The sequence below is a fragment of the Thunnus albacares genome, chromosome 14 (assembly GCF_914725855.1).
Source record: "Thunnus albacares chromosome 14, fThuAlb1.1, whole genome shotgun sequence".
In the NCBI taxonomy this organism is placed as follows: Eukaryota; Metazoa; Chordata; class Actinopteri; order Scombriformes; family Scombridae; genus Thunnus; species Thunnus albacares.
This window is the reverse complement of record NC_058119.1, coordinates 29428836-29450431: the sequence shown is the minus strand read 5'-3', so window position 1 is coordinate 29450431 and position 21596 is coordinate 29428836. Positions and strand designations below refer to the sequence as shown.

General features: G+C 39.8%; 1 protein-coding gene and 1 long non-coding RNA gene across 3 annotated transcripts; one reads left to right on the top strand and one right to left on the bottom strand.

The window, feature by feature from the left end:
• Positions 1 to 36: 36 nt before the first annotated feature.
• Positions 37 to 21284, top strand: LOC122996675. 2 transcript variants are annotated; one of them, XR_006407044.1, is made up of 6 exons: positions 37 to 1904; positions 2986 to 3062; positions 4573 to 4680; positions 4761 to 4860; positions 20326 to 20433; positions 20677 to 21284. It is a non-coding gene; the product is annotated as an uncharacterized LOC122996675 (long non-coding RNA). The 2 variants fall into 2 exon arrangements; XR_006407043.1 differs by having other exon boundaries at positions 20605 to 21284.
• Positions 12026 to 15463, bottom strand: foxg1b (forkhead box G1b). Its single transcript, XM_044372214.1, has one exon. It carries the CDS (start codon positions 14716 to 14718, stop codon positions 13447 to 13449), a length of 1272 nt encoding a protein of 423 aa, XP_044228149.1. The 5' UTR covers positions 14719 to 15463; the 3' UTR covers positions 12026 to 13446.
• Positions 21285 to 21596: the final 312 nt, after the last annotated feature.

The window sequence follows — 21596 nt, the reverse complement described above, 5'->3', positions numbered from 1 at the left end:
TAAAGGACCAGTAGAAGATAAATAAGGAGTTTTTAACTGGAAATCATGCAAAGATATTCCAGTAGAGCCCCAGAATATAAATATAGAGCTGGAAATGTTCAGAATATGTCTTCGTTAATCTCAATTTTAAAGATAGCAGATTAAAACAATGTTAATATTGCCACTACATCCACTCTTGATAATGTTACGTTAGCTTACTTTTTTATAAACGCCAGCGTGTTCTGCATGTTTTTGAAGTTTGTCACGTTTGTTTTGTTGCTGCTGCTTGTTTTATTTTCAGTTGTTGCCGTTGGCCGTCTTTACTGGCAAAGACGTAACGTTACTGAAATACAAAATGCTGCTTATTTTTGCAACAGGACAAGCAGCTGAATTAACATCTGAACACAAGATAGTTTTGTATGTCAGAGGATAATGTTCGACCAATCAGGAGATACAAGGTGTGATTCTGCAGATACAGGTGCAGGTTGTTTAATAAAGACTTTCAGTAACACTTTATAGTAAGGGAACATGAATTATCATCACTTCATGCATGAAAAAGCATGAATTAATTCACGTCAAACCTCATGAACTATCAGGAATGTACAAGTCAGGTTTTTATCTCGACATTTTAACTGCAGACTTAACAATGAAGAAGACATGAACATCATTAATAACTCACAAATCATGATGATTGAAAGAAATATCTTCCCCTAGTAAACGTATTGTTCTTGCATTAAGGCATGCATACGATAATGTTAATTCTTCTGCATCCCTGATAGTTTCATGAGGTTTTTCATGCATGAAGTGATGATAATTCATGTAACACATTCACATTATCAGTGCATTGTCATTTGTTAACAAAAATTGTGATATATTTTGTTATAATTCTAGTTTCAGGTTACTTTTTCACTCGGTTTCCATCCAGTTTCTATCATGAATAAAAAAGGTTGTCATTAACACGATTAACAATGAAAACTATGACTGTAGTAAACTAAAACTAAATAATCATAAGCTTAATTCCTAAAATAACATTAGCAAGGTGGAGACTAATGAAAGCAGCACTGATTGGTTGTAAAAGGCGGCTTATGGGAGCTTTGATCATATGGCAGTTGTTATTGTTCAGACAAACTGAATGGAGGGATTTGAGACATTTTCTTAAGGATTTATCCCGTTGAATTTGTAAGAAGGTCAGGGTTCAGGTGACCTCTGACCACTGGCTTCCTTGTTATTCATTGTCTGATTGTTTTGAAGTTGTTTACTGCTGCTGCGATGGGAACATCGCAGCAGCGATCTGTCTTCCGACAGATAAATTCTTGTCTCTTTTTGTCTGCCTTTCCATAATGAAACAGCACATATAATATATTTAAGATCAAAGATTTCAAGACTATTTTCTCAACAGGCGGAAGTAGAAAGAAAGAAAGTAGTTTGTTTCCTATCGTGGTCAACGTTGGCGTCTTTTAACCATGACTGCAATCTTTCCCTAACCTTAATCTTAATAGTTTTTACACCTAAATCCAACCAAGCCTTAACAATAGAGATGACACGTCATGACAACAGTCAGGAAACGTTAACAAGCAATGTTGTACAAACCAAGTTTCCCTATCGTAACTTATAGATGGGTTTCAATCTGAATATAGCGCAAAATTTAACCTAATTTCCAGAAAATAGGTAAAAGAAAACTTGAATTCATGCTTGTTTCCTTCCACTACTGCTCTGTGCACTGAGCTCCTCTCTCCTCCTCCTCCTCTCCTCCTCCTCCTCCTCCTCCTCCTCCTCCTCTCCATCTGTACGCATTCATGCCCCATTAATGCATGTTACTAACTTGGCTTCTTCCCCCGGAGTTTTTGTGCTTTCTCGTCTAGCAGGTGACCTTCGGTTGCGGACCGCCTGCTGCCCGTGGCTGCGGGACCTCCTGCCGTCTTAATGTAACTTATAGATAAGTTATAAATATATAAAACAGACACTTAAGGTCTATATGAATGTAATAGTTTTTTTTTTTTTCTTCATATATTTGAGCCATGAGGGCTGTGGATGCCTTTCTGTAGCTGTAATCCACCTGCATGAGGGCTGTTTGTCTGTCTGTCTGTCTGTCTGTCAGCTTTTATCCTGCGTGACTCTGGTTACAAACCTCAGTGTTTCAGAACTACTGAATAAAAAACCCTAAAATATTCTTCCAATAATCAAAATGTGGCAAGATAATAAATAAGTTCGGATGAAGAAGAGAAAAAAACATATTACTAGAGAGAGGTTTATCTGTTCAGGCCTATAATAATGATTCAGATCAAACAGTTTGACAATATTGATGTCTTCCCTTTATTTATTGATGTATTTGTCTTTATCTGTCTCTATTCATAACATTCATAATGTTAGAGTTAATTCACCTGTGGCTCTGAAACATTATAAACAATCCTTACAGTCCTAACAATAATACTAAGAGGAGCTAATATTGTGTCTGTGGTGAGCAGCTGCTACTCCAGAGTTCATTTGATCATTTGATTTATCTTAATTTCTCCGATCACTCATCATTGGCTCGGTTTTTCTTTGATTTCTTGTTTTTTTTTTAACGTAGTAGTCGCCGCTGCTACAACTGCCACCCTTGTTTGTAGTTCTGTTGCTGAAAAGCTGAGCGCAGTCTGTGGAAATACTGGTTGATTCAAACATGGTTTTAACTGGGGGCAAAGATGTTCTCATGCAGGAAATGTGTTTGCATCAGCAGTAACTAAAAACAGCTCTGATACAGCGTCAGGAGAGAGAACATTAAACAGTAACGCTGCATCGTTTGAAGGCAGCGGGAAAGACTCCGCTAACAATGAAAACTATTATATCTAAATATACTGAATGGCTAATATCACAACGGTCTATCACTAATAATTTCTGTCGGTTTATTTGGATGTTGAATAAACTTTTCTTATGCAGAAGTAACACCAAACATCACACCACCACCAAAAAGAAAATAAAGTTGCACTGCATTGTCTCCTCTGTCGATGGGTGTTATGGTGCGTTTAGGACCCGACGTTGGTGATGCAGGATCTGCTTCAGTTTGTGGACCGCAGTCATGACAGCCAACAGTAGGGAGGTCAAAGGTCAGTGTGTGTGATTAGTTCATCGCTGCAGCCGAGTTTTACCTCCTTACAGCTCAGTGTTGTCAGTGGAGGTGAAATAAAATCATCTTCTCTGTTTGAGACGTTTCTGTGGTTTTAGTCCACAATTATTTACTTAAAGATGGAAAATTCTGAACTGTGCATAGACTGAGACAAATATTTGTATTTATCTTTCTGCGGAGTGATTTAATTTTGTGGCATAATGACACAAATATATACATAATGACACATATTACAGCAGTGATTGGATTCAGTTTAGACTCAGCAAAGTTACTGTCAGTCCAAAATTGGATTTGATTAACGTCCATTTTATGAAGTTGTAACTTAAACCAATTTCATCTAAAAGTCTGATAACCTTGATAAAAAAACAAAAACAAAGCAAAAATACTTGCTTTGTTTCAAATCAATCACAGCCGTTGTGCACTTACTGGAAATGACGATCGCAAATTAGCATTAGCTAGCGTTAGCATTCGCGTTATCACTCATGCTACTGAATCATTACAGACATTATCCGACAACAGAATAGTGGTGCTTAGTGCTAAAAAACACATGTATAACTTACATTGGAACTATGGACACTTCTCGCCCTCAATGGTCGCCATCTTGGCTACGTAGCAGAAGGGGAGAGACCACCTTTCAAACGGGAAATGGTGGCCGAGTATGTTGTAACTACAGTGAACATCACCACATTATACAAATGTAAGTTATACATGTGTTTTTAGCACTAAGTACCACTATACTGTTGGATATAAGCCGTCAGTATGTTTTTTGGGTTAATTTAGCAGTCTGTGATGATTTGGTAGCGCTAACGATAACACAAATGCTAACGCTAGCTAATGATAATTTGCAATCGTCATTTCCGGTAAGTGCACAATGACTGTGTTTGATTTGAAACGACACTATCTTGTCAAAATTCTCACACTACGCCAGTAAGTACATAGTGTACACAGTGTACTAACAGAAGTATATGATTTGAGACACAGCTCAAGTTTTCCGCCTCAGCCAAGCATTTGGGGATACATGTGTGTCTATGTGAAAACTTTTTGCAAATATGTTATAATCTGGCTCCTACATTACCCACAATTCAACTGGACTCGATACAATCAACTGTAGAGATTCTGGTACGTTATGCTAGTAGCGGCTAACAGACATGAGGAGCTACAGAGGTCTGATAACCTCACTTCTCTCTAACTCCTCACCCTCAGATTGTTTTTTTTTTAACTTTTCAAATTGGTAGTCTCAGGTGACATCACTTGAGTCAATTTATCACATCTCACACAGCTTCCTCTGGAGACACAAAAGACTTTATATGACTTCTTATACAGAAAACACCTGGAAACATCTGTGGAGTTCAACTTTAATGAGAAATACCTCATCGAAGCCGCCAGTCTCCATCTTGTTTGCTCCAAAATGTCATACAGAAAAACCCGAAGTCTCTCTGGATGTGTGGACGCTCTGTGATTCAAACATTTAGATGTTTGTTGTGTTAAAGGGAGAGTCGCACATCATCAGGACAGCCGTCAGTGAGAGTCGATCAGATCAGCGTTTTGTCGTCCACATCCTGTCCTGTCGTCTGGTTCTACATCGGAGCAAGCAGCTGGTGAGAGCACAGTGTGTGTGTGTGTGTGTGTGTGTGTGTGTGTGTGTGTGCTGACTGAGTGTAAAACTGCGTTCCTGCAGGGGACAGTGACGGTCCAAACGCTCAATCACCATCACTTATCAGCCCTGCAGGGTGGCAGCGTCTCCATTCCCGCCATTCTCAACACGCCATCACTGTCAGGTGAGAAACACACAGTGTCTCCAGTCTGCTGATTCACATGTTCCAACAAACACTCTCTCTCCTCTGTGGCTTCAAAACCTTCAGCAGCTCTTTTAGTTATGAGTTATGGACGATTTGGATGATTTTATATTGAATACCAACGTTCACAGTGTCAATACAGGAATGAGTGACTCCTTTATGTATTGAGACAAATTAACGGGTGGATGTCAGGATGGTGGATGGGTCTCACCACCAACCTTCAGTGTTTTCTTTTTTAAAAACCACATTCTTTCTCTAACCTGAACCGTATTGTAGCCGTACTGTAGTTTTTGTGTAGTCACACACAGATACTGTAGACAGGAGGAACTGTAAAAACGCTGGAAATGACATCACAAAGATGTTGTTATTAAACGTAATTTGGAGGTTTTGTAGAATCATCAACAGATAAATTCCTGAAATGATGAATTTAAATGACTTTTTTTGTCTGCCTTTCTATAATGAAACAGCACATATAATATATTTAAGATCAAAGATTTCAAGACTATTTTCTCAACAGGCAGAAGTAGAAAGAAAGAAAGTAGTTTGTTTCCTATCGTGGTCAATGTTGGCGTCTTTTAACCATGACCACAATCTTTCTCTAACCTTAATCTAATAGTTTTTATACCTAAATCCAACCAAGCCTTAACAATAGAGAAGACATTAACAAGCGATGTTGTACACACTGAGTCTCCCTGTTGTAACTTACAGCCGGGTTTCAACCCGTATCTGGTGATACGGTTTCCTACAAACATATATGGACCTTGGAAACGTCTCCTATGTGTACTTGCATGACAAAGCTCAGGTCTAGAAGCTCCGGGAGTTCGTCTTGTCCAACGTTTTGCCCTGATGAAGGTTTTACCTTTATCATAAAATACTGATATTAGACTAGAGCAGTGATTAGTCAGTTAATCGCCAGATATTCACTGGTTCCAGCCTCCTAAATAAGAAGATTTTATGCTTTGCTTTGTCATATATGATCTGTGTCTTCAGTCATCGGTTGAATGAAAGAAGAATGTGCCTCAGGGCTGTTTGAAATTATAAAAGACATCATCTGTCAAAACAATTAAGTGATTAATTGAGAAAATAATGGGCAGATTAATTGCTGAACCTTTTCTTTTCTCCTTATTTGACCCTCTTGCTCCGTAGCATTGAGCCTTGAAGGCGGTGATCTTCCCCCAAACTAAAAACTGCTGGATACATCTGTGTTGTGAACAGCTGTTTTTCATTCTTTCCTTGGCAATTGAAAATAAAGTAAAAAAAAAAGGTGCAAACAATTCCTACCAAAGAAAGTCCTGTAATTCATGTCATACTGTCTTTATGACTCAGTGTGACTGTGAGGCCACGACCATGTTAATAAATAACACACTGAGTCAGAAATCCTGACATCCTGGCTCTGAAACCACATTTAAAACATCAAATAGAGAGATGCAAATCATAGAAAATATAGTTTTACCGTTAAATGTATATTTAAATGTAAAGAAATAAATATTAAGAAAAGTATAAAGATGTTTTTAATGGCGAGTCAACCGTTGGTTTGTGGACTCCCGTTCTGAAGCCTTGAGTTCAGTGTTTTGACCGTCGCCATCTTGATTTTTTGGAGCTAGATGTGACCATATTTGGATGAGAGGGTGGGGCTGACCTTAACGCTAGCGCTAACAGCTAGCCTAGTTAGCACGGTGCATGTACAGTCTACATTTAACTGTGATATTGCTAATGCTAATGCTAATTTTGGCTAGCAAAAAACAGGCTTAAAACAAAATGTACTCACCATAAAAACTGAACATCTGAGTCCTTAGAGGGTCTTTTAGTTCAATCAAACACTTAACAAAACTTTTTTAGGCGACCAAAACGTTACATGAACTGAAAACACACTAAAATAGTGACAGTTACGCCTGTACTGCTAATCTGGGGTTACGTTACATTACGTAACAACCAAGCAGCAACATCCAGGACTGAAAAATGAAGCCAATGCAGAAGTACCAAAAACTGCAGTTCCTTGAACGACCACTTGAGGCTCCAACAGCGAGTCAATCCCCATAGACCTCCATGTTAAAATGTCCAACTTTACAGCAGAAATAAACATGTTTACAGTCTGGTACAAACAACGGTTTTGGTCTCTGTAGTTAATTTCCTCTTTCATGACAACTGTACGGGGGGTGAATTTTTTTATAACTCACCCGTTTAAATTTTATTAAGCCGTAAAGTTCTGCATAATGAAGGACATGGCTACTTTGAGTGACAGGTCCGCCAGCCGCTAGGTGGCTTGTTTCAGCCATTCGGCCCCACCTCTTTGTCCGTTTTTGATTGGCTGGGAGTTAGGCAGCGTCACACACTGCCAAGATGGCGACGGCCGGAGCGGCTCGCTTTGAGCTTCAAAACTGCTTTTCAGAATCCAACGGGTGACGTCACGGTAACTACGCCCATATTTTTATACAGTCTATGGTGACAACCAACGTGGTTGCCGTGGTAGCGAAACCCTGCTTTATTGTCTCTTTTACTCTAAATTGGACCATAATTTATAAAATGAACATCATGCTGTATTGAAGAAGACTTGAAACTCGCGATTGAGACCAAAAACTCATCAGGAAAGTCTTTACTGAGGTAATAAATGAAGTGAGACGTCGACTTCCATACAGTCGGACCGCTGGAGTCGGTTTAAGTCACTTCCGCATTGGCCTCATTTGTCAGACCCGCAGCTTCCCGCCTGGTTTGGGACCACTCTCTGGGTGGGTGTGACATCACTGTCTCAGCCACAAAATTACATCACCACAAATCCTTCCCCCCCTTCCTCCTCCTCCTCCTCCTCCTCCTCCTCCTCCTCCTCCTGGCCTGACCCCGCCCGTCTGGGCCGCCCCAGCTGCCAAAACAAGCGAGCGGACCGAGGCGCTGCCCTGACCTAAATTCTCCCAGCGAGACTGCTCTTAAAGCGGCAGAGACACAGACAGACAGACAGACACCACTGAGAGACGGAGAGACACGAGCGTCGAGTCTGAGACGCAGACGGAGACGTTCAGAGACAAAGACTGAAGAGACGCAGACGGAGAGAGACAGAAAAATACAAAAACACCGACAGAAAAATACAAAAACACGGACAGAGACAGAAAAATACAGACAAAGACGGACACAGGAAGACATATAGAGGCGACAGACGGAGACAGCGTCTTCATTCTTATTATATTTATCATATTTTTCACCGAAACCTGGTTTTGATTTGTAGATTCTGGTGTGAAAATGCAGCAAACTCTGATCAATAACCAATTATTATTATTATTATTAATACTTTGTGGACTGTGAGATGTTCGGTATCATCGGTCTGACACGACCAATAACTTCTCACATCCTCCAAATTATGGAATATTGATTAAATGATTGATAGTTTGGCTTGTTTGAAGTTTGTCTTCTGCATCTTTTTACTTTTATTATTATTTTTACTTTTATACCGTTTACACAGTAAAAAATATTAAATTAAGGATAAAAGAGGACAAAAACTCACTGAACCCTCAAATCACATCCATATAAAACTAGTAATTGAATATATGATGATAGAAATGTTATGAGAATGAATAAAACTTTAATATTACAGATATATTATGAAGGTTCAGGCACAGTTTTGGAGACATTAGCTGTAATAATATGATAAATTAACAATATGAATTAGTAAGTGATGCTGAATTAGTGGCGTTAGGTTGATCTGGTGAATATTTATCTGCTAAAATATTTTACAATTTTTAAGGAAAATTTCATAAAACTGTGATAATAACGACAATAATCAGGTTTAATTGACGAGCTCTCAGGTTTGTGTATCTGCTTCAGTAAAACTCATCTGCTGCCACGTTCGTATTTTTACGCAGGACTTCATCTAATTTTAGCCCGTTTTTTATTTTTAGGTCAGTACAGCTGAACGTTGGTGGATGAACACACATACATGTCGATCACGTGACGCCACACACACACACACACACACACACACACACGCTGCTGAGTGTGAGCAGCAGCAGAGCTCGACGTGTGTAATCTCCACATTCACTCAGTTCATTCTGGACTTTTTTTAACAGACAGCACTGAAATCAGACAGCAGAGGAACAAAACATGCAAAGACCTGCTGACGTTAACCTCAAACTCTTTCAATCATCATAATTATAAAAAAAAGCCAAAGACGCAAAGTGTGGACACACAGAGTGAAGCTGCTGCATGATGAGACCTGCAGGAAATGTAAAAAAAAAACCTTCTTCTCACTACTGAACCGAAGCACACGTTCAAATCTAGATGAATAATAAAACGATACAGTAGTCTGGTGAGTAAAATGTATCTAATAAACCTCCACAAATATTCCAGTATGAAGGCAAACCTCTAAAATTAAAGATGTAGATATTCTTTCAGAAACACTTTCAGAAACCTTGTAAGAAGCTATTAAACACCTCCTCTCATAATAACCATTAATGTGAATAAATCATCTGTCATACGGTGAGTTTTCTAAAAATCAAACTTAATATGTGAAACGTTAAATACTCCTGAAATACTGAGAACATAAAATAATATTGATTAAACAGACGTATGTTAGACTGATAATCAAGAGACGAGTTGCTCACATTAAACCTAAAAATAAAAAATCTATCTGAAAACGAGACGTTTAAAATCATCCTAAAAAGTCACAAAACAAGTAAAAACCTGCTGTTTATAATAATCAATAGACAAATAAATAGTCACTAATAGCAAGTCTGTAACAACAAATACTAATTATAATAAAATGAAAAATAATAAATATTGAAAAAAAAAACAAGTCACTTAAAAACTTTTAAATATCTTAAATAAACATTCATGTAATTCAAAAAAAATACATAAAGTGAAATTCATTAACAAGACTTAAAGTTTCTGTTGTGTGTAAAATATGATAAAAATATGTTTTAAAGTCTTTCTACATGAATGAATGAATTATGTCTTCAGCTGGTTTGCAAACAAACATCAATCAGACAGAAAAAAGTTTCAGGTTATTTCATCCTTTTTAATCAAGTTTAGTTTCTCTGAAAAACAAAAAAAAAAAACAAAAACAAAAACAAAAACAAACAGACAGCAACGAAACAGACAGTACAGACTTCATACAAGTGAACGCTAACAACAAAAGTGCAAAAAAAAATCAAAACAAACAAAATAAAACTCCCAAAAAGTAATTTATACAAAAACCAAACTGGAAAAAAAAAAAGTGACACGGAGAGCGATTTAAAAAAAAAACAAACAAGTCTGGATCACTTCCTGTTTTCACTTCTTCTGCTGAAGATTTAAACATTTCGAGTGTTTCCGCTTTTTATTTTGCTGCTAAAAATGTATTAATGTTTTTATTTATGGGCCTATAATCATATCTGAACGTGTGTTGACGGGGTTCAGCCTGTTTGTGGAGCTTGAGGAGGTTTTTTTTTTTATTTTTTTATTTTGGTCAGAGGTTATTTTAGGTTTTCTGATTTACACTGTAAAAAATGAGGGTGTGGGGAAGAAAAAAAAAAAACTACCATTCAGCAGTTTGCAGTTTGCATGCTCAGCTGTTTAAAATATCAACAAACAAATACAGAAAAAGGCTCATTTCTCAAAAAAATTCAAAGACTCAAAATGAAATATATTTGAATTAAATCCAACCCACAAGCTGCAGATGATATTTACTTCACAATAAAAGGCCCAACGTGGCTGATAGTTTTAATAATACTCAATAATCAGTGCACTTTCATATTCATGCCAGCATCCAGTATCTGGAGTCTTTATTTCCTTTAAATTGTACTTTTTTCCCCAATTTTTTAAATCTATTCATTTGCTCGTCTGCACATCGACCATAAATGTCTGTTCTGTAAAAAATATCATCATCTGCTGCGTCGTGTTTTCTCTCTCGGAGGTTTGATTTGCTTTATTTTTGCAGAGGCGACATTTATTTGATTGTGTTGCTGCAGAGCTCAGACATCACTGACCTGACTGAGATCTGAGGGGGAAACCGATCGATCGATACCGCAGCGATCGATACTTTGATAGTCAAAAACGCTGCTGGTTGGATGTACGACAAGTTATTTTAACGCAGTCGCAAGACTCAATGATGTAAAAATGCATTTCTGCACTTTAATATTTTTTTATGTTTTTCTTTGTAAACAATCAGGAAAATCTGCAAAATCAGCATCAAAACATGTTTTCTGTGTGTTTATCTGATCTTATTTGTCTCTTGTTGGTGTTTTATAGAATTATTTTGTGCTTTTAATCTGTTACGGAGGCCAGTTAGTGTCATGTGACTTCAAATGTTACCAATTAAAAATTATTTTAAATGATTTATTGAGGAATTTTTGTTTTTTTTATCAGTTTGAGAAATAAAACTCAGATTGATACAAGCAGCATTTCCAAATGAACATGAATGTGGTGAAACTCAGCATCTTCAGCTGCATGTTTAAATTTGGGGACTTTTTTAAAATGAATTGTGTATAAAAATAATAAATAAGTTTTAAGTGCTGAGCTACAAACCTGCCGCATGTTGAAATGAAGCTAAAATTACACTTCATTAAACAAAAATGTGCAAAAAAAAAAAAGTTCTATTATTTAAACCATATTTTTCCTTTTTTTTTTTTTTTTTTACCTTAAAACAACAAGTCGTGTCTTCAGTCAGACCGCGGTATCGATCAGATCGTCACATGACAACATTAATATCGGGAGCAGATTGAATATGGCGGCCTGTCGATGTCAGCTGATGCACATTATAAAGATGATACACAAGCTGCACCTTTTACTCCCAAAAAATTAAATTAAATTACATTTAATTTAAATGTTGCACATATAAGCCACCAGCTGGCTGAAAACCTCTTATCTCCGTTTCTATTTGTTGATTTTAGTGCAAACTGAAACATTTCAAAGATCTGATTGATCATTTATTTTTTCAGCTCCTCAAGTGAATAAAATTGTTTAGATAATTCCAAAAATATGCACTTTAATCCATCTAAAATGAAACTGAACTAAAAGTGAGCGACTTGAGGCAACTCTATAGTGAGTCAAAGACCGTGAGATTAGGTTGAAAGCTCCGGAAAGAATCCGTAAGTAAGATTTTTATTTTTTTCCCCCCCAAAAAATTACTTTTTTCTTTACTCAATAAAACTGTTTATATTTGTGTGTTTTTTTTTAAATACAAGTATTTGTTTTGGAGTTAGAAGTTTTCATCCTGACAGCAGCTGTATGTGTGTGTTGAAGGCCTGAAGCCCCAAAAACCTGCAGAACTACGTCCCAGCATGTCGAGGCCTCCTCCGGTCACTGTTACACAACTTTTACCGGGAAACCGGAGGTTTCAAAAAAAAATAAAACGGGATGGAGACGACAAAAAGTCATGTTTTTGTTTTTTTTGTTGTTGTTGTTGTTTCTTCCTTTTTTTTTTTTTTTAATAAAAATTAATAATTAGGAGGTTATTTGTTTAGCCCATACAGCGGCACTTGGCGCACATGCGCAGGAGGTTTCATGCTCATACAGGCCTACACACACACACACACACACACACACACACACACACTCTAAAACTGAAAGGGACAATGTGGGCTTATAATGAACAGAAAACACAAAAAAACTCTTATTTCAGCTGCGTTGTTTTGCATAATTTTACATATGAAGAGTTCTTTTCCAAATACATATATCCATGTATTTATTTAAAGGGGCTTAAAGTCAAACATTATTATTATTATTTATGCTGAAAAGCAGCAGTAAGGTTTGTTTTTTTTTTGCTCTCCCACATTGAAAAAAGTTCATATTTTGGATATTATCATTTTGGAAGGAAACTCTTCACAGAGAGAAGTTTTTTTTTTAAATCATCATTATTAATATTATTATTATTATGAATATTCCGGGGTCAAACCTGAGTAGAGATATGATTTGTAGGCTTATTTTTCCTCTCAAACCCCTGATTGTTTCTGCTGATTTTAAGGCTTTATTTGTTCATTGACTTCCTCCCAAAAAAAAAAAAAAAAAAAGAAAAAGAGCAAAGAAAAAGTTTTGATTGTCTTTTTTTTTCTCTCTCCTTGATTATCTCAAAATTCATAAATAGGCTAATTATTAACCCTGTATGTCTTGTTTCGACCCCCCCTCCCTCCCCCCCTCCCCCTCCCCCCACCGCTTCCTCAATACTGATGAGTATACACTAACAAATAGAATTTAAATACATTGTACAATAAATACAAAACATAAATAAAAGACTCAAAGAAAGTACTGAAAATCTTTGTACAAGATATAAATAGCTTGAAATATACTTATAGCGTTACCTTTGGCAAGTCTAGTTTACAGTTGTACAACCCGCGGGTAACAAAAGTTTGTCCCTTTTTCAATAAAATGCGAAGAAATAATCAAAATAACCCCGTTGCACTTCGGGGCAGAATATGGCCAAAAAAGTTTCACTTCATATATATATTTTTTTGCGATCAATGTTTGATATTTACCACTTATTATTTGCCCTTAACATGACGTCTTTTGTGCGTCCTCGTCCCGGTGCCATCCACGGAGAGGTGACGGTGAGGGGGAGGAGGAGGGGGGAGGAGGGGAGAGAGGAAGGAGGAGGAGGGGGGGGGGAGTTCAGTTTAGGAAAGCGTTTGGGGTCACCCTCTTTTGATGGGACAGCACCCCGGGGAACCCCGCGGACACGCCCGGGGAGAAGGCCGGTAGGGAGCTGTTTCTGAGCGAGTCCGATAGCAGAGACTGCGGCGAGCTGCTGGTCGCCAGGCCGCCGTATCCCGGTGCGCCCTGCTGGAGATGCGGCGGCGGCGGATGCGGCGGATGCGGCGGCCCTCCTCCAGGCTGCCCCGGTGCCGCTGCAGCCGCGTGTTGGGTCCCTGAGACAAAATACCCGGCAGTCTGTCCGGACAGCAGCCCGACCGGCGACGTGCTCATCCCGTAACTGTTCGTCAAGCCCAGCGCCCCGGCGGCTGACCCGCCGAGGATGGAGCGCCCCAGGTCCCCGTTGCTCAGCTGCTCCACCGCGGGCAGCAGCGACCCGTAGCCGGCAGCCTGGTTCAAAAATCCGGGTGAGGATCCGTTGTAGTGCGGGTGATGGTGGTGGTGATGGTGCAGGGAGAGAAACGGAGAAATCTGCCAGTAGAGCGGGTTGTTCGCCCGCTCGTTAATCCCCAAGCCGAGTGGAGCGAAGCGCAGACCGCGTTTCATCGCCAGCTTGCCCCGGGAGGTGGCGGAGCGCCTGCGGAGCTTCCCGGTAGTCCCCCCGATGAAAACATCATCGCTGCTCGGGTCCAGCATCCAGTAGTTCCCCTTCCCCGGGTCGTCGTAGTGCCTGGGCACCTTGACAAAGCACTTATTGAGGCTCAGGTTGTGCCGGATGGAGTTCTGCCAGCCCTGCTTGTGCTCCCGGTAATACGGGAAGTTTTTCATGATAAACTCATAGATGCCGTTCAGCGTGAGCCGCTTCTCGGGGCTCTGCCGGATGGCCATCATGATCAGGGCGTTGTAGCTGAACGGAGGCTTGTCATATTTCCCGTTTTTCCCGCTATTATTGCCGTTATTATTCTGCTCCGGTGTTGCCTTGGCGCCGTCCCCTCCTCCGCCTCCCCCACCGCCCTCCTCCTCCTCTTCCCCCTGCTCCTCCTTGCCCGGTTTCTCCGGGTCCAGCGCGCCGGCTGTGGAGTCTACCTCCGGTGGGTCCAGCGACTTCTCAGAGTCAGAACCCGGAGAGGGAGAGAGGGTCCCGGGGATGCCGATGACCGCGGCGGCGGCGGCGGCGGCGGCAGCAGCAGCAGCGGAGTCCGTTCTGTCGCACTTGGAGGGCAGCAGGAGGCTCTTGATGCTGAAGGAGGAGGACCGGTGGACGGTCGGCGGGTCTTTTACATCCTCCATGCCCGGTGGCAGGTCTCCCAAAAAATACGAGGAATAAATAATAATAAAAAAAATAACAACAACAACAACAACAACAACTCCAAGCTCGTCCACCTCCGTTATCCGGGCTGGAAACGAAAGAGAGACAGACAGGAGAGAGAAAGGAGGGTCAGGATGAGAGATGCATGGATGGAGGAGTGGAGAGAGAGAAAAGAGACAGAGAGAGAGAGAGAGAGAGAGAGAGAGAGAGAGAGAGAGAGAGAGAGAGAGAGAGAGAGAGCGTGGCTTGGATGTGGAGAAATTAGTAATTAAGGAGGTTCCGACTCGCGGCTACATCACGGAGAGGAGGAGCTTCTCCAACTTGGTGATTTTGTCAACAAATCCTCTTTTCTGCTTCTTCCTCTCCGTCTCTCCGTCTTCAAACGGAGACTCTGACGACCTTAAATGTCTCCAAAAAACACAAACCTGTCATTTTTATCTGCTCTCTTTAATCTCCCCTCTTCCCGTCGGTGTTTACGCGCGTGCACCTTCTCCCCCTAAATTCGCTCTTGTAATTGTGCCGTGCGTCACGCATCACCCTCCTCTCAGCGCATGTGTGCGTAAAATCCCGTCCTGAGCTTGTGCGTAAAAGCGCACGTCTCTCTCTCTCTCTCTGTGTGTGTGCGCGCGCGCCTGTGCGTGTGCGTAAAAGCGCGCATGCAGGCATTCGGGGCAGGCAGCCTCCTCGGCTTTGTTTTCTCAACGACAATAATAGTTTGAATTCATGTCGGCAAACACAGCGCGTGCACGGTCAGTGTGCGCTCATGTGTGTGGTTTTTGGGAAAGGAGGAGGAGGAGGAGGCGGGGTGAAGCATTGTCTACTAATAAAAATCATTGTGCCAGGCAGGAAGCATGAGCGCGCGCGCACAGGCACGCAAGCACACACACACACACACACACACACACACACACACACACACACACACACACACACACACACAGGCAGCAGGTCTGACGCTGTAACCAGAGCGCCTCCTGTTGGCAGCAGTCAGGATTACAAATGAATCTGTTTATTTTCTGACTGCTGTAAGTAAACTTAATAATAATTATACTTATTAATTTATCATTATTATTATTATCATTGTTATTATTATAGATGATCCATCTTGTTCGTTAAGCTCTTAAAACCTGATTTTTCTCCTAATTTTTTTCCTTCAGTTGGTTTTAAATGCAGTAAAAAAAACTTTCTCCAGTGTTTCAGTGTCACATATTCTGTCACATGTTTACACTGAGTCAAACTCAGGACTCCATATTTAGCACTTTAGCTGCCATTGAAGATACTGAGGTTTTATAATAAAACATAAATTACTCCGCTGGTTTTAAGGTGCGTTTTTAATGCAAAACAATATGTTAAATGACAATAAAATGAGGAGAATTAGTGATTCTACAGCAGAATTATATTCCAGGCTGTGTGAGGAAACAGTTTTTAGAACATAAAGACGTTATATAAAATAAATCTGAACAGTTAAATGAACTAATATAATGTAAAAAGAATGTTTTTAACTTCTTAGAGTGGTGGAAGATACAAGTCTATTATTAAAACTTGACCACATGAAACTGTGACTGAGAGTTTAAATAATGTTGGCACTTAACATATTTTCTATATTTACATCGTCCTCATTTAATGTATCAATTAAAATATCAACTTTGTGTGTGTGTGTGTGTGTGTGTGTGTGTGTGTGTGAGTGTTAAGCTGCTGTTAGTAGCTGACATTCTAAAATAAAAATCTTTCTTTAGGCCTTTATTTATCTAAACATGACGTAACTTCCTGTTAAAACGTTGCGTCTCAGATTGTTTTCCTACATACGTGAATATTAAATCATAAAACCGGATCAGGACTCCGGCGCTGCGGTCTCGTGGCGTCCTCGGCCGGGCCCGCGGGCCATATAGAGGGGGGCAGGCCTTGAGCACGTGCATCTCTTTGTTCCCAACTATTAATGAATCGGTACGTTTTTTCATATATAATACACATTATAATCATCGTCACGTGACCTCTGCACAGGAGTCAATAACTTCATCCATCGATAATTCAACGCACCGCCCGGCGCATGCGCGTGTCCTGCAGGTGAGTACAGGTGTTTAAAGTGGAGGCTCCGCTCTGCTACAGATTTAATACAACTTTTTTTTAATGAATGTATTACTGCAGTTTGTTGTCTGTATTGGTTTGTTTACGGCTGTTCAGATTGTTGTTGTTTACATCATTTCATATTATATCACCAGACTGAACATATGGATCATAAAAGAGCTGCTGGACCCCCGTTAACCCCCTCCTCACCTCCCTGCTCTGTGTCTCTAAACTGGAATAACACACCCAGATTAAACATTAATGTAGAAATATGCAACATATAAGCACAAAACTTAAACAATGAAGGTAAATAAACTCGATTTTGACGCAGCGACTCTTAAAGCCTTTTACTCATCAATTAAAGCAGATTATTTTCTCAATTAGTCAATGGTTTTGAGCCCGAGGTGATGGTTTCATATATCTTGTTTTGTCTGATCAACAGTCCAAAAAACATATAAAACATATTCAGTTTATTAAAGAAGCAACCAGTAAATATTTTTCCTTACAAGATGAATAAAACCATCAGTCGACTAATCGCAGCTCTAGCAGGTCGATCATGTTATCAATTAATCATTTTTGTCTATAAAACATCAGGAAGTATTGAAAATGAAAAAGTTATGTATTCAAATAACTTGTTTCCTCACGTTTGAGAGGCTGGAAACTCATTTAGAAAGATGAATCAATCATCAAAATAGCTTCCGATTGATTTTCTGTCGATCGACTGATTGATTCATGTCCTGCTTTATGGCTTCATTTTCCCCCAAATTTCCAGTGAAGTTAAGCGAGTCCAGCAGACTTACAGTAAGCCTGCAGCTTTTAGGGCTCCTGGAGATTTGCCTGCTTGTTAATCCAGCTCTGCTGCTGCTGGCTGCAGGCGAGTGAAGCACTTTTAGGCAGTTAAAATAAACAGCAAACATTCTTCTAAACATATTTTTCCAAAACACAATAAATGATTTAATTTTTTTTTTTTTTGGAGTCGCAGCCGAAAGAACAAACCTGACAGAACTTTTCATCCTTTAGTTGAACTGAACTGTGTTTTTAAAGAAAGTTTCACCTTTTACAGTTAAAAAATACAGTTTGTTGACTGACAGTAACACAGACTAGTCACAATTATTTATATTTATTTGTTACATAAATTCCAGTTTAATGCAGTTTTTTAAAAAAAAATCACATATTTGTCATTTTTTTCTCCTGGTTGCAGCTTCTCCTCTGTGATGTTTCCTCCTTTCATCAGTTTCATGTCACTGGTTCATCAGTCAAAGATCAAAACTCTTAAAATCACACCAAAGTTTTTTTAAGTGATGTTTTTAATTTTTCAGTTTAATTTCACAGTTTGGAGTCGCAAGAAAAAAAAAAAAAAACGTTTATCTGAAACAAAACATGTTGTTAAAATTTGAACAGATTTCACAAACTGCCTTCAGTGTCTCACACACTGAGCTCCGTGATCACTGTTTGTTTGCACTCACTGCAGATTTTGTATGACAACAAAGCTGAAATCCAGATTACACACACACACACACACACACACACACACACACACACGCGAACACACACACACACACACACACACACACACGAGGCCTTCCTCCTCCAATCTGCCGTATTAAATCTCTGCTGTGTTTTAGTGCCAGATGGTGCTTCTGTTTAACTTTAACCAGATCTGTACCTCCAACAAAGGCTCTGTTTGGGCTACACACACACACGCACACACACACACACACACACACACACACACACACTACTTCTGATACCCTAAAACATGAGATTAAAGACAATTTGATACGATTTGTTATGAGATGGATTTTTGTAGTTTTGTCACTAATAATAACACTTTTTTCACCAGTTTAAAGGACACATATTCTGCACATTTACAGGTATATATGTATATTCTGGGGCTCTACTGAAATATCTTTGCATGATTTCCAGTTAAAATTATCTTCTACTGGTCCTTTATGCAGCCCCTCAGTTCAGCCTCTGTCTGAAACAAGCCGTTTTAGCTCCTGTCTCTTTAAAGGGGACGTATTATTAGTATTTTCCTTATTTTCAGACATACATATAATGTCACAATGTCGGATGTTCATGTTAAAAGTGGCTGACGTGTCAAATAACGAGGTAAACGTATGTAGCAGTAATCCCTGTGAGCTTCAGACTGCTCTGAACGCTAAGTTTCCAACGTTTTTTTCTACTTTCAGCCCGAGCTGATGTCATTTCGTGACGGATTTCTTTATATGGACATCTGCTACATGCACGAGTTCGCTGCTCTGCTCAGGGAGTAGTTGCACAGAGCCTCGACGCCATTACACACCACAACAAAGTAAAATAAGTAGTTCACACCTGTTGGAGGTGTGCTGGTCGTCTGCAGCTCTTCATCATACATCATCATCACTGTGGCTGTGTCTGCTTCTACTCTTCCTCCCTGCGTTATTTCTAACTGACCCGCTCAACAAATAACTCCAAATAGCTCCATATGTCGTTTTTTCGAGCGGTTTTTAGCGCCACTAACGAAGCTCCGCTAAGTCAGTCAGTGAGGAACACGTTTTTACTTCCTGTAAATTCTTCCCAATAAAAGTCTCCAGTTGGTTAGTCATTAAAAGCTTTTAATTTGAAGCAGTAAAGCAGGAAATGTTTGGACACAACTCTGATACGTAAAGCTGACCAATCAGAACAGAGTGGGCTCATCAGGAGGGCGGGGCCTTAAAGAGACAGGAGCTAAAACGGCCTGTTTCAGACAGAGGCTGAACTGAGGGGCTGCATAAAGGACCAGTAGAAGATAAATAAGGAGTTTTTTTTTAACTTTTGAATCATGCAGAGCTACTCTAACGGAGTCCAGAAGTAAAAATTTAGAGCTGAAATGAGCATAATAGGTCCTCTTTAATGCCCCCCTCCTGATGAGCCCGCTCTGTTCTGATTGGTCAGCTTCAGGAAGGTAGAAAAAAACAACACAAACGAAGCGTTCAGGTCAGGTTGAAGCCCCGACTTTTGACTTGCAGGCACCTCAAGTTTTGGAACTTTAACCATGTTTAACATCTGACATCATAACAGGATATAAATGACAGAAAACCACAAAAAGCAGAATATGTCTCCTTTAATATCTGTGATCTGTGAACGTGGTGACATCACTAAAGAGAAACATGTCTGTCATTTTTGACTCTGTGTTAAAATTTGACAAACATATAAATAAGCATTAGCAGTGGCTTTCCCTGCATTAGGTCGATTTGGAGATCTGGAGAGTCGTCTCTATTAACTCTCTTTAATGTTTCAGTCTTTCCCATAATTCACCTGAAGCTGGTTGAAAATGCAGCAGCTGGAGTCCTCACTGATACCAATAAGCGTGGCCTCCCTTTACTGGTTCCCACTGAGATATAGAACTGATTTTAACATGTTTTTATTTGTTTTTAACGCTCTGCGTAGATTCTCTGATCTCCTCAATCCATATTCAACTTCCAGACTCTCTGATCGGTTATTCCTCTCTCTTCCATCTTCCCAGTCAAAATCCAAAAGCTTTTTTCCATTTCTGCCACCAGATTGTGGACCAGTTTGCCCTGAACTGCCAGATCTTCCCCTTCAATTAGCACCTTTAAATCCCGGCTAAAGACCCAACTGAATATGATTGTATTTGAGTCTCCTTAATCGTTACTATAACGATAAAACTATTTTAAACTTGTCTTATTTTCTAAATTTCTCTGTAAAGCAGTTTAGTCAACACCTGGTTTTAAATGTGCAATAAAACTTTTACCCAATCTGTCACTTCCTGCTTCAACTTTGACCTACTGTACTTGCCGTAATTGTACTCGTGTCCTCAGAGCTTTCAGTTCAACCTCCAAACAAACTGGTTTTCCGATCTGATCATCTGATTACATTGCTGGACCCACCAGACTTCTTTTTAGTGACGTCAGCATGTTGCCAGATCTCAGCGATTAACCTGGTGAGGAAAATAACACCCGAGTTACACGTCGTCTCGTCATCTGGAACGATCTGTCGGTGAACATTAACAGGATGGAGAAGGTAACTTTAAAAAGACGCTCAACAGACAATGACAACAAATGTTGCTTATAGGACTCAATGTGCTCTTACATTAATGATTATGGGCTTAACCACTTACCATAAGGTAAGCAGCCTGCACTGTAAGCTTGCACCATAAGGGGAAACTCCATTCATCTATCCGTTGTCATTACCTGATTATCCTGAGCAGGGTTGCAGTGGGTGGGTGGGGGGGGGGGTCTGACCTACTGGATGAGAGGAAGAGTTTAACCCCGACACATGTGGAAGGACACAGGATGAATCCCAACGTCTAGACTCGCAGACCGACGTGCTGTGACGTGTTCACCGTCTGTGAGGCCATAACAGGCTTTATTAGTCGGGGGCTGAAGGAAAATACATATTCCCAGTTCTAATCCTGTGTCCCTGTATTAACTGGTCATGTATCTCTTGTTATATGACACATATATGTACAATAAATAATTTTTCAGTGTTTTTACAGCAACCTCTGTCTTTTCACTTCCTATAAAATGTTTTTCAAATGTTTGATGACTCATCTTGAACTCAAAAATTCTACCAATCAAATGTGAGTCTAGTTAACCGCAAGCATCATATAACATAAAACAGCACTGTACTGTTTGTGAGTCGTAGCAGCTAACAGAGCAATATGGAGAGAGACGGGAAGAGATGTGTGTTTGGATATCAGAGAAACAAAAACTGTGTTTCATTTGCAAGATAATGTTGCTGAAGTCTGATTCATTCACGTCTCCCTCGTCGTCCTCCTGATCTAACGACAGGTGAGAGAGGTCTGTCCTCT

What these genes read in the sequence shown, in the direction of transcription:
- foxg1b (XM_044372214.1), bottom strand. Translation starts at nt 14,718, where the DNA reads ATGGAGGATGTAAAAGACCCGCCGACCGTCCACCGGTCCTCCTCCTTC.